Here is a 12,727-nt window from a genome sequence, read left to right on the forward strand (position 1 = left end):
GATTTTAGACTTTAACCTTATAAACCAACAGCAGGACTACATATGTGCCTAACTAAAGAGAGAAATATTTTAATTTCTCTTGGCTTAGAATCTTTTGGGAGAGGGCAGTTAAAGTTTTAAGGTAGAAACTATATTTTTTACAACTGAAAGAGGACCTTGAGCTCTTCCTGCTTAGGTAGATTTTTGTTTGCTTTCTTTAAACTTCTTTTCTAATCTTTTAATCTGCTGACACCAAGAATTGTTCCACTTTGCACTACTCTGTGCACTATACTTGTCTATGTCCGTTTGACTTGGATATCTTCTAAATACATTTAATTTGTTCAGTTTTCTCTTTGGGGGAACCAGGGAAAGCTAATATTCCTGCTTCCTCTGCATTTCTAGCTGATGTCTCAAATGTGTACCCATTTCAGTCCTACATGAAAACATCCCTAATTAGCAGGATCTATACTTGTTTTTCCCCTTTTCTTTAATTTTATCTTAAGTAGTACTTTGAGCTAAGAAGAAGTATAAAATCAAAGTGAAAAAAACTTTAGCCTGTAACAATGTTATAGCCACAATTTTTTTTTTAAGTCCTGTTTTCTTAGGAGTTTCAGATATTCCAATTCTTTGATAACAATGAGATTCACAAGGTGGTTTTTAGCTTGGTACACACAAGGCATTTTGTGTTGACACTATTTCAGCAAAGAGAAGGCATATGTTCTGTGTAGGAAAAACTACTGTCTCTAACCCTGGAGAATAACTGAATCTGGAGGATAAACCAAGGTGAATTGGTTGACTTGAGCAACCTAGAATTGAGGCTAGCATGATGCACAGACTCCAGGAGTTTTTGTTTCATTGCGTTTAATGATTGTTTTTAGATTATTAATATTTTTCCAACAACTGTACAGTATTGATGCAAAGACCCATATGTATACTATTTCATACACACTAGGGTGGTGATAATCAAAATGACAGGCAATAACAAGTATTGAAAAGAATGTGGAGAAATAGGAACCTTCATACATTGCAGGTGGGATTGTGAAAGGGTGCTGCTCTTTTGGGAAACAATTTGGCAATTCCACAAAATGTGAAGCATGAAGTTACCATGTGACCCAACAATTCTACTTCTGGGTATATGACCAAGAGAACTGAAAACATAAGTTTACTCCCAAACTTGGGCATGAATGTTCATAGCAGTGTTAGTCACAATAGTCAAGAAGCAGAAACAATCCAAATGTCCATCATTTGATGAATGGAAAAAGAACATGAGGCATATTCCAACTGTAGAATATTATTCAGTAATGAAAAGGAATGGAGTACTGATACGTGGTAAAAAAAAAAAAAAAAAAGGCTGAACCTTGAAAACGTTATGCTAAACAAAAGATGCTAGACATAACAGGCCACATATAGTAGGATGATTCTATTTTTATGAAATGTCCAGAAAGGTAAATTTATAGAAGGAAAAATTAGGTAAGTAGTTATCAGGGGCTGGGAAATATGGAGAGTGACTACTATTGAGTCCTGGGTTTCTTTTGGGGGGTGACAGAAATGTTCCAGAGTTAGATAGCAGTGATGGTCACAGGATCTCATGAATATACCAAAATCCATTGGATTTTATATTTAAACAGTGAACTTTATGGTATGTGAGTTTTACCTAAGTAAAATAGATTTTTAAGAGCCATTACACAGGATAAATATAAACATGTTTATTATCAAACTTTACGTTTATAAAGTTGTATACAATAAGTTAATTACAATAGTTATTAAGTACAATATCTGTGTATTTGTTAAGTACAATATTTGTGATTGTAGACATTTGTTTAGTCACTAAGTTGTGTCCGACTGTTTTACAACCCCATGGACTTTAGCCCACCAGGCTTATCTGTCCATGGGATTCTCCAGGCAAGAATTCTGGAGTGGGTTGCCATTTGTTTTTCCAGGGGATCTTCCTATCTCAGGGATCGAACCCACATCTCCTGCCTGGGAGATGGATTCTTTGCCCCTGAGCCACCTGGTAAACCCAGGTATGATATAAGCTTAATAAATACATACTTAAAACATTTAAAATCATAACTTAAAATACTTGTACTGAATTAAGACTTATGGCATGTATACTATATTCAATGCAAGCAAAAAGAATGCAACCTCTAAAAGCACTTTAGTTCTTAGTCGTTCAGTAGTGTCCTACTCTGTGACCCCATGGACTGTAGCCCACCAGGCTTCTCTGTCCGTGGGATTTCCCAGGCAAGAATACTGGAGTGGGTTGCCATTTCCTTCTCCAGGGAATCTTCCCTACAAAGGTATTGAACCCACATCTCTTGCATCTCCTGCAGTGGCAGGCAGATTCTTTATCACTGTGCCACCTGGGAAGGTAAAAACACTTTAAAAAAACACTGAATCCCACAGGGATCAAAGTTATTGGGACTGTACTTGCTGTGCTAAATAGAATTTCCACTATTAACAACTTTTCACATGTCATCACCCCGTGGCATTAAACTTTTGTCATTTCCCCCCAAGTCTATTAATAGAATATCTATGACCAGTTTCCTCTACATTCTTGACAATTATTATTCATCCTCATGACAGCAATTACAGAGTCAGCAGCTGAAACAACATGAGGGACAAAAGAAAGAAACAGTGCCACTAACTATTGTATTACCCCACAAGATTTCAAAGTGAGTGAAGGGTGAGTTAGGAAAGGAATTCTGAGATTCTAGAGCCTTAGTCTCTTTGCTTTTGCATGGACAAGAATATCATCCCTTCCTTCCAGTAGTCAGTGCCGGAAAGGAGAGAACTGAGTCTTTTTTGGTGGCAGACTGGACTTGCTCGTTGGATTTTGTCCACTGAAGTCCTCACTGGTACCATGGCCCCACCTGTAAATGTAGCCAGTGGATGCAGTAGGAGAGAAGAGCTGGAGACCCAAGCAGACCTCTCTGTCTCTGCCATCTTCAGGGTATTGCTCTCGTTCCCTAATTTGCTTGTGCTCCTGCAATGAGAGTGCATGACATCAGGATCCTTAATATTTTGCATACTCACAGCAACAACAAAATTCCCCTTCTAGCACAGATAACTGTGTATACTCTCACAAGGCTAGTCCAAATATGAACAGCAAATATGAACACTATCCTATTCAATTGGGATAGTGAAACTATTCTGTACAATACTGTAATGATGGATACATGTCATTATATATTTGTCAAAACCCATAGAATATACAGAACCAGGACTGAACCCTAATGTAAACTGTGGGATTTAGTTAATAATGATGTATCGAAACTGGCCCATCAATTTTAACAAAATACCATACTAATGTAAGATGTCAATAATAGAGGAAATCAGAGGGTATGAGGGAGGTGTGTTGGAACTCTGTTCTTTCTACTGATTTTTTCTGTAAACCTAAAACTGCATACATAAAAATGTCTATTAATTTAAAAAAAATCTATTCAGAGGCAACTTGAACCTTCCAAATTCTCACAAAGCAAAGCAGAGTGTTTTTAAGAATACAGATTTTACAGTTCTAATGAGATGGATGAAACTGGAGCCCATTATACAGAGTGAAGTAAGCCAGAAAGATAAAGAACATTACAGCATACTAACACATATATATGGAATTTAGAAAGATGGTAACGATAACCCTATATGCAAAACAGAAAAAGAGACACAGAAATACAGAACAGACTTTTGAACTCTGTGGGAGAAGGTGAGGGTGGGATATTTCAAAAGAACAGCATGTATATTATCTATGGTGAAACAGATCACCAGCCCAGGTGGGATGCATGAGACAAGTGCTCGGGCCTGGTGCACTGGGAAGACCCAGAGGAATCGGGTGGAGAGGGAGGTGGGAGGGGGGATCGGGATGGGGAATATGTGTAACTCTATGGCTGATTCATATCAATGTATGACAAAACCCACTAAAATGTTGTGAAGTAATTAGCCTCCAACTAATAAAAAAAAAAAATACAGATTTTAGAGCCAGACTACCTGAGTATGATTCCTGACTATATAACTTAATAGTTTCGAGAAATTAGGCATTACTCAACTTCCCTGTGCCTCATTTTCTTCATATATATAATAATAATAAATACAATAGCCCTTATCTCATAGAATTCCTAGCTTAGAGTGGTTCCTAGAACATAGTAAGTGCCATAGAATGGTTAACTATCATTATTATTATTAATTTTCATAAATGAAATGACTCAATGAAGGCAAGATTCTTGTTCCTTTCCTCTCCTACAAAAAGAAAGAAAGAAACAACTTTCCATAAAATAACACCAAGGTGGTGATTTCCCCCCTAGAAACTAGCAGGTTTGGAGGGTTCAAAGAACAATAGAATATGTGGGGAACATGTCTTTTTTTCAAAACCATATGTGATTTTCAAATCTTACCTGATTCCTTTGGACTTAAATTAACTCGGAAGGTGCTGGGTAGCCTCCATCTTGAGCAGGCTTGAGCAGCTGCTGTGGAACACATGAGACACCAAGGTAAAGCACTGGTTTTCAACATGAAGAGAAAAATGTGTAAAATGTTCAATGGCATGCTTTACATTTAGGTTGGTACAAAAGTATTTGTAGTTTCAGACTGTGAATTTTAAATCATAACTAGGCTCAAACACATCATTAGCAATCACAATAAGAACCATTACAATCAACATGTTTTTGCCAATGAGAAATAAGTTGCTCTATTCCTGTAGCATAAAAATTTGTGCTTTGGTATTCAATGAACTCTTGGCAAGGATTTTCTGCCTCAGGCTGGCTGTAGAAGTGTTTTCCCTGCAAAAAGTTGTAAAGCTGCTTAACGAAGTGCTAGTTGGTTGGCAAGAGGTCAGATGAATATGGTGAATGAGGCCAAACTTCATAGCCCAATTTGTTCAACTTTTGAAGCACTGGTTGTGCCACATGTGGTCCAGCATTGTGGAGAAGAACTGGGCCCGTTCTGTTGACTAATGCTGACTGCAGGCATTGCAGTTTTCGGTGCATCTCATCAATTTGCTGAGTATACTTCTCAGATGTAATGGTTTACTGGGATTCAAAAAGTTGTAGTGGATCAGACAGGCAGCAGACCACCAAACAGTGACCATGACCTTTTTTTTTTTGTGCAAGTTTGGCTTTGGGAAGTGCTTTGGAGCTTCTTCCTCGGTCCAGCCACTGAGTTGGTTATCATATAAAATCCACTTTTCATCGCATGTCACAATCTGATTGAGAAATGATTTGTTGTTGAGTAGAATAAGAGAAGACAACAGTTCAAAATGATGATTTTTTTTTTGATTTGCGGTCAGCTCACTTATGGAACCTTGTCACCTTCCCAACTTGCTTCAAATGCCAAACGACCATAGAATGGTCGACATTGAGTTCCTTGGCAGCTTCTCACGTAGTTAGTTGTTAGAGCATCAGCTTTGGTGATGCTTTCAGTCTGTCATTGTCAACTTCCGATGGCCGGCCACTATGCTCCTCATCTTCAAGGCTGCCTTCTTTGCAAAACGTCTTGAACCACCACTGCACTGTATGTTTATTAGCAGTTCCTGGGCCAAATGTGTTGATGTTGCAAGTTGTCTCTGCTGCTTTACAATCCATTTTGAACTCGAGTAAAAAAATCGCTTTAATTTGAGTTTTGCCTAACATCATTTCCGTAGTCCAAAATAGCAAGTTTGATGCCTGAAGCAGGGCACTCAAAGCTGGTGCTCTTAGTAGGGGAATTCAGGATGAGGGGACACATGTGCACCTGTGGGTGATTCATGTTGATGTATGACAAAAACCACTACAATAGTGCAAAGAAATTATCCTCTAATTAAAATAAATTAATTAATTTTAAGAAAAGAGCAAATAGGAACAGAGTAGGAAACTATTGCTCTTCATTATAAATAAATAAATAAACAGCAAGTAATGCCATTAGCAGGGCTTTCCTAGGGGGCACTAGTGATAAAGAACCTGTCTGTCAATGCAGAAGACATAAGAGATTCAGGTTCGATCCCTGGGTTGGAAATATCCCCTGGAGAATCCCAAGGACAGAGAAGCCTGGTGGACTATTGTCCATAGGGTTCCAAAGAGTCAGACACAACTGTAGCGACTTAGCACACACAATGTCATTAGCAAAAACACATAAAGTGAGAAATGTGCATTAAAATAATGTATAACATAACCACATTTATTTAAGAATGTATTCCAATATCAAACAGCAAATTTCAACAGTGCAAAACCGTAATTACTTTTGCACCAACCTAAATTCAAGAATGCAGCTTACCTGGTAGGAGAAAATTTTTTTGCTGCAAGAGAAAGAGAACTATTAATTTGGGCTAAATGACTTTCAAGGACATTTTAAATCCTGAAACAATATGACTCTATTTATCAGGGATAGCAAACTCAAGGCCTTCAAGGCCCCTATAATTATCAGAACACAAACATATCAGACAACAGGACAGGGTGAATGCAAAGTGTACATTCATGCAAAGGGCACGGCAGCTTCCTAAGGCAAGCAGATACCCCATAGGCTCCACCTGCCAAGTTTGTCCATCTTCCAGTTGGTCATGAGAAATCTCAAATCTGATTTGACATGAAATTTCCTATTTTGTAAGTGTCAGAATTTAGTTCAAAAAAATTTAAAGACTCTGTAGGCTAAACAGATCAGGAGTGTGGCTAGATGTGTCTGCATATTCTTTGTGTGCGCTTAATCGATCCATTATGTCCAACTCTTTGTGACCCTGTGGACTGTAGCCCACCAGGCTCCCCTATCTATAATTTTTCCTGGCAAGAATACTACATATTTCCTGAGATGCTCCCAAATTTAAGCCTGTATTCCAAATACAATTTTTGGAAACATTTTCTTCCTTTTCCCAGGACCACTAATTATGGCAGCCTCGGTATAGCAACTCCTCAGACCATAGAGTTCAAAGTGAACAGCATCCCCTGGAGTTGTACAATGTTAGCATACTAACATTTGTATTAAAACTCTTTTCCTAAGATTTCTGCTTATTTATCCTGCAGTTTATTTGTGTTTTTCATTAAATGACTAGTGATTTGCTTCTAATTACTTTTTAAATCTATGAGAGACAACATGCCTCATCAAAGAGAAAAAAATTTTTTTTATCAAAAACCTTTTTGGAGTACATTCATAAATGCCCTCACCTTTCTTCCGAAGGCGTTTCAGAAGCCAGAAGAGAAAGGATGGTATTGTCACAAGGGAGACTCCAGCAGTAGAAAGTCCAACTGCCAAGGGAGTTTGGGACACAATGGGAGCTAAGGAAACAGAGGGTGAACGGTCATGAGAAGGAATTAAATTTAAAGTCTTCCTGTTCTGTCCATTTGCCCTTTTCTTTGTACACTGGTTATAATGTGCAAAGGAGAAGAGTCATCTAGTCCAATACATGAGGCAGGGACATGGTACTCAAGGCCTTTGAGATCAGCCCGAACCTCTTTGTGAGCTTACCTCCCAAAACGGTCAGGCAGAGCTCTAACTTGCCAAGCTTTTACAGCACACTTTGGTTAACCTCTGTCTCTCTTTCTCTTTTTCACTCATTTTCCTTTCCCCTCCCACTTTTCCCACTAGCTCTCCTTTCTCCAATTGTCAAAATTCCGACAACATGTCACTCCTGTTTTCTCTCTTCCCCATAAAATGAAATATCCACCCATTAAATGTTAACCTGGGTAATCTTTCTGACCTTCCTGGTTTGGATATACCGGATAGTTCATTATTGTAGCCAGATAGCTTCCTTTCTTTGCTCCCTTTCTTCTCTCTGATTCCCCCGCCCCAGACAACCAGCATCACTCGTGCTTCACCTTCGCAGGTTGGCAGCATCCCAGACCAGTGTCCTGTGGCACCGCAGGTCAGCACTACAGAGCCGTTGAGCGTCCATCTTTCAGGACATGCAAACGTACACTCAGTGCCAAGCACAGGCTCCCCACTGCAGTTCATGCTGAGCTTTCCAGAAACGTCCAAACGTGAACATCGTACCACTGAAAATGATAGGATACGGGTAGCAATTAAGAAAAATCTACTGGAAGACTTCTAAAACTGACAAAGTCACAGTCTAAGTACTACATAGTTTTCAGTATGGAGGAAATTAGAATCGAGTCCTTTGGGGGCAATCTGCAAAGCAGATAAATTTTATGTGGCTGCCTCTTCATTGGGCTTCCCTAGTGACTCAGTTGGTAAAGAAACTGCCCTCAGTGCAGAAGACCCAAGTTCGATCCTCAGGTCAGGAAGATTCCCTGGAGAAGGAAAAGGCAACCCACTCCAGTACTCTTGCCTGGAGAATTCCATGGACAGAGGAGCAGGGCAGGCTGCAGTCCATGGGATTGCAAAGAGTCGGACACTACTGTGCCTCTTCATTAGTCCCCGGACAAATGGGAAGATGGCTGTGTTTTCTTTGAATTCCAGTCCCTCTGTTGACAATGGTACTAGACAGCTTTTTACAGGACCAATGGCTCCTGTTCTGACATGTGATGAAGTTAGGGTCAGAAGAAAGATTTTAGGTAGTCAGGGAGCAACTTATGAGTCTTGAGTACTTAGAGATGAGGCCAAAAAGAAAGGAAGATAAGCAGGCAGCCACATCAAATTTATCTGCTTTACAGTTTGGTTTTTGTCTTGTGGTTTTCTGCCACTAGAAATAACTCTGTGCTGTATTTGTCTACAAAAATGTTAGCACCTGATAGTGAAACCTGCTTGTTTTCAACATCCTTGCTCTTGCTTTATTAAACTAAATTTTAGTGCTTATGTAGGTTTTAAGGGTGTCTCTAACTGAGACCATACTAGAAACATTTTCATCACTGCTAGTTATGAGCAGTTTCAGAAGAAGGGCATGATAAGAGTTTTAGAGTCAGCTCCTAAGGAGAAGTGGGTGGCAGAGGATGAGTTGGTTAGATAGCATCACCAAGTCAACGGACATGAATGTGAGCAAACTCCGGGAAATAGTGAAGGACAGGGAAGCCTGGACTGCTGCACTCCATGGGGTCTCAAAGAGTCAGACACGACTCAGCAACTGAACTGCAACAGCAACAACATGTTCTCATAATTCTATTTTGTAAATTTTCTAATGCGATTTCCCTTTAGATTAAGATTTTTGCTTACTCGATGCCGACGTTTATAAAGTTATATATATTTATATATTTCCGTGTGTGCTCAGTTGTGTCAGACTCTTTGCGATCCTATGGACTGTAGCCCCCTGGTGACTCAGCAACAAAGAATCCGCCTGCCAGTGCCAGAGCCCAGGAGACGTGGGTTCAATCCCTGGGTTGGGAAGATCCCCAGGAAGAGGGCAACCCACCCCAGTATTATTGCCTGGGAAATATGGACAGAAGAGCCTGGCGGGCTATAGTCCATGGGGTTGCAAAGTTATGTTAGCCCAGGACAATGAAGAAGCCAGCAAAGCATCCACTCTTATTCCACACAGTCCTTTTCCTGGACAAGCATCAGTTCTTTATGTGCATCTCAAAAACATAAAATGATTGTTGCCCGTCAGATCTGATTATTATAGTTAATGTAGGCATCTGGTTTCATTTTAAGTGCCCATGTTTGCAGACTGCTGTTCTTTGAGAAAGGAGACTCTCAGGCTTACCTTCACAAACCGGGACCTGCTGTGTCCATTGTCCCTCGGCAGTGCATTCAACCTGGGGTGGCCCCTGCAACACGAAGCCCTCTGTACAAGCGAAGCGGCAGGATGACTTGAAAGCGAACTCTCCAACCGAGGAGTGGCTACAGTTCACAGTGCCATTCTGAGGATGGCTGATGGCTGCACAGGTCACAGCTGCAACACATGTCCCCGTTTATATTAGCAGGTCAGGCTTGCCCATTTGGAGAAAAGGTTGAGATGTTACAATAAATCTTGATGTGGAACCACCTTACCTTTACATGTTGGCTGCTTATTGTCCCAAATCCCAGAGGAGTTACACTGTAGGTGCTGGGGTCCAGTGAGTTTATATCCTTCCTGACACTCAAATGTACAGGTGGTGTTCCATGGGAGGCTTCCATGGTTTTGGGAACAGTTTACAACTCCATTGTCCGGATTTGACAAAGCATCACACTTAACCACTAAGGATTTGAAAAAACACCATGAAATTTTACAGAGGAGTGAGATATTCACTTCTTATTGAACTGGAGTTTATAACACAGTAAGGAAACTACCTCCAGAGGGTAGAACTTGAAGCCCGAGGTTAACTTCTGGGGACAAGCACACCCACAATAAAGTTGCTATGTTTTTTTCTTGATATTTTTATTCTCTCTGATTGACTTTGACTGTGCTAAGTGGTTCCTGATCATTTTACCTGGCTTATTTTACAAAAGGCAAAACCAAAGAAAAATAGCAGATTCTAGATCAGGATTTATGACTAGTTGTGATTAAAAAAAACAAATCCCAGCATGCACAGAACATTCATATATTTTAGCCCAGCAAGACCTGGAGGATGGAAAAGGAAATGGCAACCCACTCCAGTATTCTTGCCTGGGAAATCCCACAGAGAGAGAAGGTACAGTCCATGGGGTCACAAAACAGTCGAACATGACTTGGTGCCTAAACAATAAGACCTGGAGGAAAGAGTTTTTCTGTCTTTGGCCTAGAAAGATAAGACAGAGAGAAAAGGATATATTGAGGTTGCTTGGTTATCATGATCTTCCATGGTCCAGTTGCATGGATGAAATTAAACAGAGAAAGGAGAGAGGAAGTCATTCAGATTTTGAGAGGACAGTTCCACAGTTCTGTGTTCCCTCACACATCACGAGAGCCTCAGAACACTCATGTCAAATACAGGATCAAAACTTTGCTCAAGGCCAGCTGACACCATATTGGCCCTATCTATGCTAGCTGAGAGAACAAGTTGAATTAGAACTTGTTTAATTAGAACAAGTTTAGAAGGAACTTTCCCTGAAGTGCTGAAAATGGCATAAGTTGGACAAAAACCAAGGGGATGAGAGATGGATTGGAGAATGTTCTGTGCTTTCTGAGAGAGACTTACCATTGCAGGTTGGAAGAGGAGCGCTCCATTCTCCAGAGGACGTGCACCACGTGGCCTGCGTGCTGCTTGGGAGGTAGCCCTCTGCACAGCTGACGGAGCAGGAAGAGTTGTAGCTGAATTTCCCCAAAGGGTTGCAAACCAGATGTCCATGCTCAGGATGTTTCTGTGCCTGACAGGTCACAACTGAAAAAGGAAAACAAATCAGTTCTGCTCCTCTCTCACCCTGTCGCATGTGAGAAGAACCCTGGAAACCAGAACTATGAGTCAGTCAGTTCAGTCGCTCAGTCGTGTCCGACTCTTTGCGACCCTATGAACCGCAGCACGCCAGGCCTCCCTGTCCATCACCAACTCCCGAAGTCCACCCACACCCATGTCCATTGTGTTGGTGATGCCATCCAGCCATCTCATCCTCCATCATCTCCTTCTCCTCCTGCCCTCAATCTTTCCCAGCATCAGGGTATTTTCAAATGAGTCAGCTCTATGCATCAGGTGGCCAAAGTATTGGAGCTTCAGATTCAGCATCAGTCCTACCAATGATCACCCAGGACTGATCTCCTTTAAGATGGACTGGTTGGATCTCCTTGCAGTCCAAGGGACTCTGCTATTTATCAAATGTCAGGCACCAGGCTTCCCAGGTGGCACTAGTGGTAAAGAACCTGCCTGCCAATGCAGGAGACAAAAGAGACCTGGGTTCGATCCCTGGGTTGGGAAGAGCCCCTGGAGGAAGGCACAGCAACCCATTCCAGTATTCTTGCCTGGAGAATCCCATGGACAGAGGAACCTGGCGGGCTACAGTCCATGGAGTCGCAGTGAGTCGTACATGACTGAAGCGACTTAGCAAAGAACAGGCACTATGAAAATGTCGTGTCTGCATTTGTTCACATCGTCCAAACCACAAGCCTATGAAGTTGGTACTCTATTGTCCTTGTTTTACAATGAGAACCCGGGACTTGAGAGTTTACCTCTGTTGTCAAGGTGCCATAACTACTAAGTGGTAGATCTGGGATTCAAACACAGGAGGGTCTGATTTCACAGCTTCAGCTCTTAACCTCCTTCTGACTCCATATGCTCCAGGGAAGGGAAAGCATGCAGACCTGACACCAAAACCAGCTAGGACATAAAATGCTCCTACAATCTCAGGCAAAGGAAAAGTTGAGACCAAGCCTTACCTTGCTCACATTTGAGACCCTTGAAGCCAGGGTGGCACTGGCAAGTGTAGTTGTTGATGGTCTCTACACATTCACCATGGCTGCTGCAGGGTGTGGGGGTACAGGCAGCTGTGGAAAAGACAATCCGTGATGACTATTGTTATTATACTTCAACTGAGTTTCTTTGAATTTAGGATCAAAGATGTGTAACAGGGATGTCACCAATGATACAGAGTGTCAGAGAGTTTAATGGAGGTGCTTGATGAAATGCCCAAGCTGAGTTTTAAGCTCAAAAATTTCAAACCCTGATGTTAATATCAGAGGTAGAGCTGTAACTGGCACCCAAAATAGAAAATTCACTTTATCACAAATTTAAAGAGAATTCTCCTACTGCAAATAAATAACAAGTAACTAAAAAGTATATTACATGTGTGCATACACGCTGTATTAAGTATGTGGTGGTTTAGTTGCTAACTCATGTCTGACTCTTTGTGACCCCATGGACTGTAGCCCGCCAGGCTCCTCTGTCCATGGGATTCTCTAGGCAAGAATACTCGAGTGGGTTGCTATTTCCTCCTCCAGGGGATCTTCCGCACCCAGGGATTGAACCTGAGTCTCCTGCATTGCAGGTGGTTTCTTTACCAACTGAGTCACTGGGGA

General features: G+C 41.2%; 1 protein-coding gene across 1 annotated transcript in view; it reads right to left on the reverse strand.

Annotated features, from left to right (window-relative positions):
- Positions 1-1,670: 1,670 nt before the first annotated feature.
- The window catches only part of SELE (selectin E), a 64,542-nt gene continuing 53,485 nt past the window's right edge, over positions 1,671-12,727 (reverse strand). Inside the window, exons 5-13 of the mRNA XM_061160281.1 lie at positions 12,089-12,196; positions 10,920-11,102; positions 9,814-9,999; positions 9,527-9,715; positions 7,749-7,925; positions 7,098-7,208; positions 6,217-6,238; positions 4,365-4,436; positions 1,671-2,965 (exon numbers count right to left, since the gene is read on the reverse strand). Of these exons, the coding sequence (XP_061016264.1) occupies positions 4,385-4,436; positions 6,217-6,238; positions 7,098-7,208; positions 7,749-7,925; positions 9,527-9,715; positions 9,814-9,999; positions 10,920-11,102; positions 12,089-12,196 (1,028 nt within the window). The 3' untranslated portion in view covers positions 1,671-2,965; positions 4,365-4,384. The remainder of the gene's footprint in view (positions 2,966-4,364; positions 4,437-6,216; positions 6,239-7,097; positions 7,209-7,748; positions 7,926-9,526; positions 9,716-9,813; positions 10,000-10,919; positions 11,103-12,088; positions 12,197-12,727) is intronic.

The sequence above is a fragment of the Dama dama genome, chromosome 14, assembly GCF_033118175.1.
Source record: "Dama dama isolate Ldn47 chromosome 14, ASM3311817v1, whole genome shotgun sequence".
Lineage (NCBI taxonomy): Eukaryota > Metazoa > Chordata > Mammalia > Artiodactyla > Cervidae > Dama > Dama dama.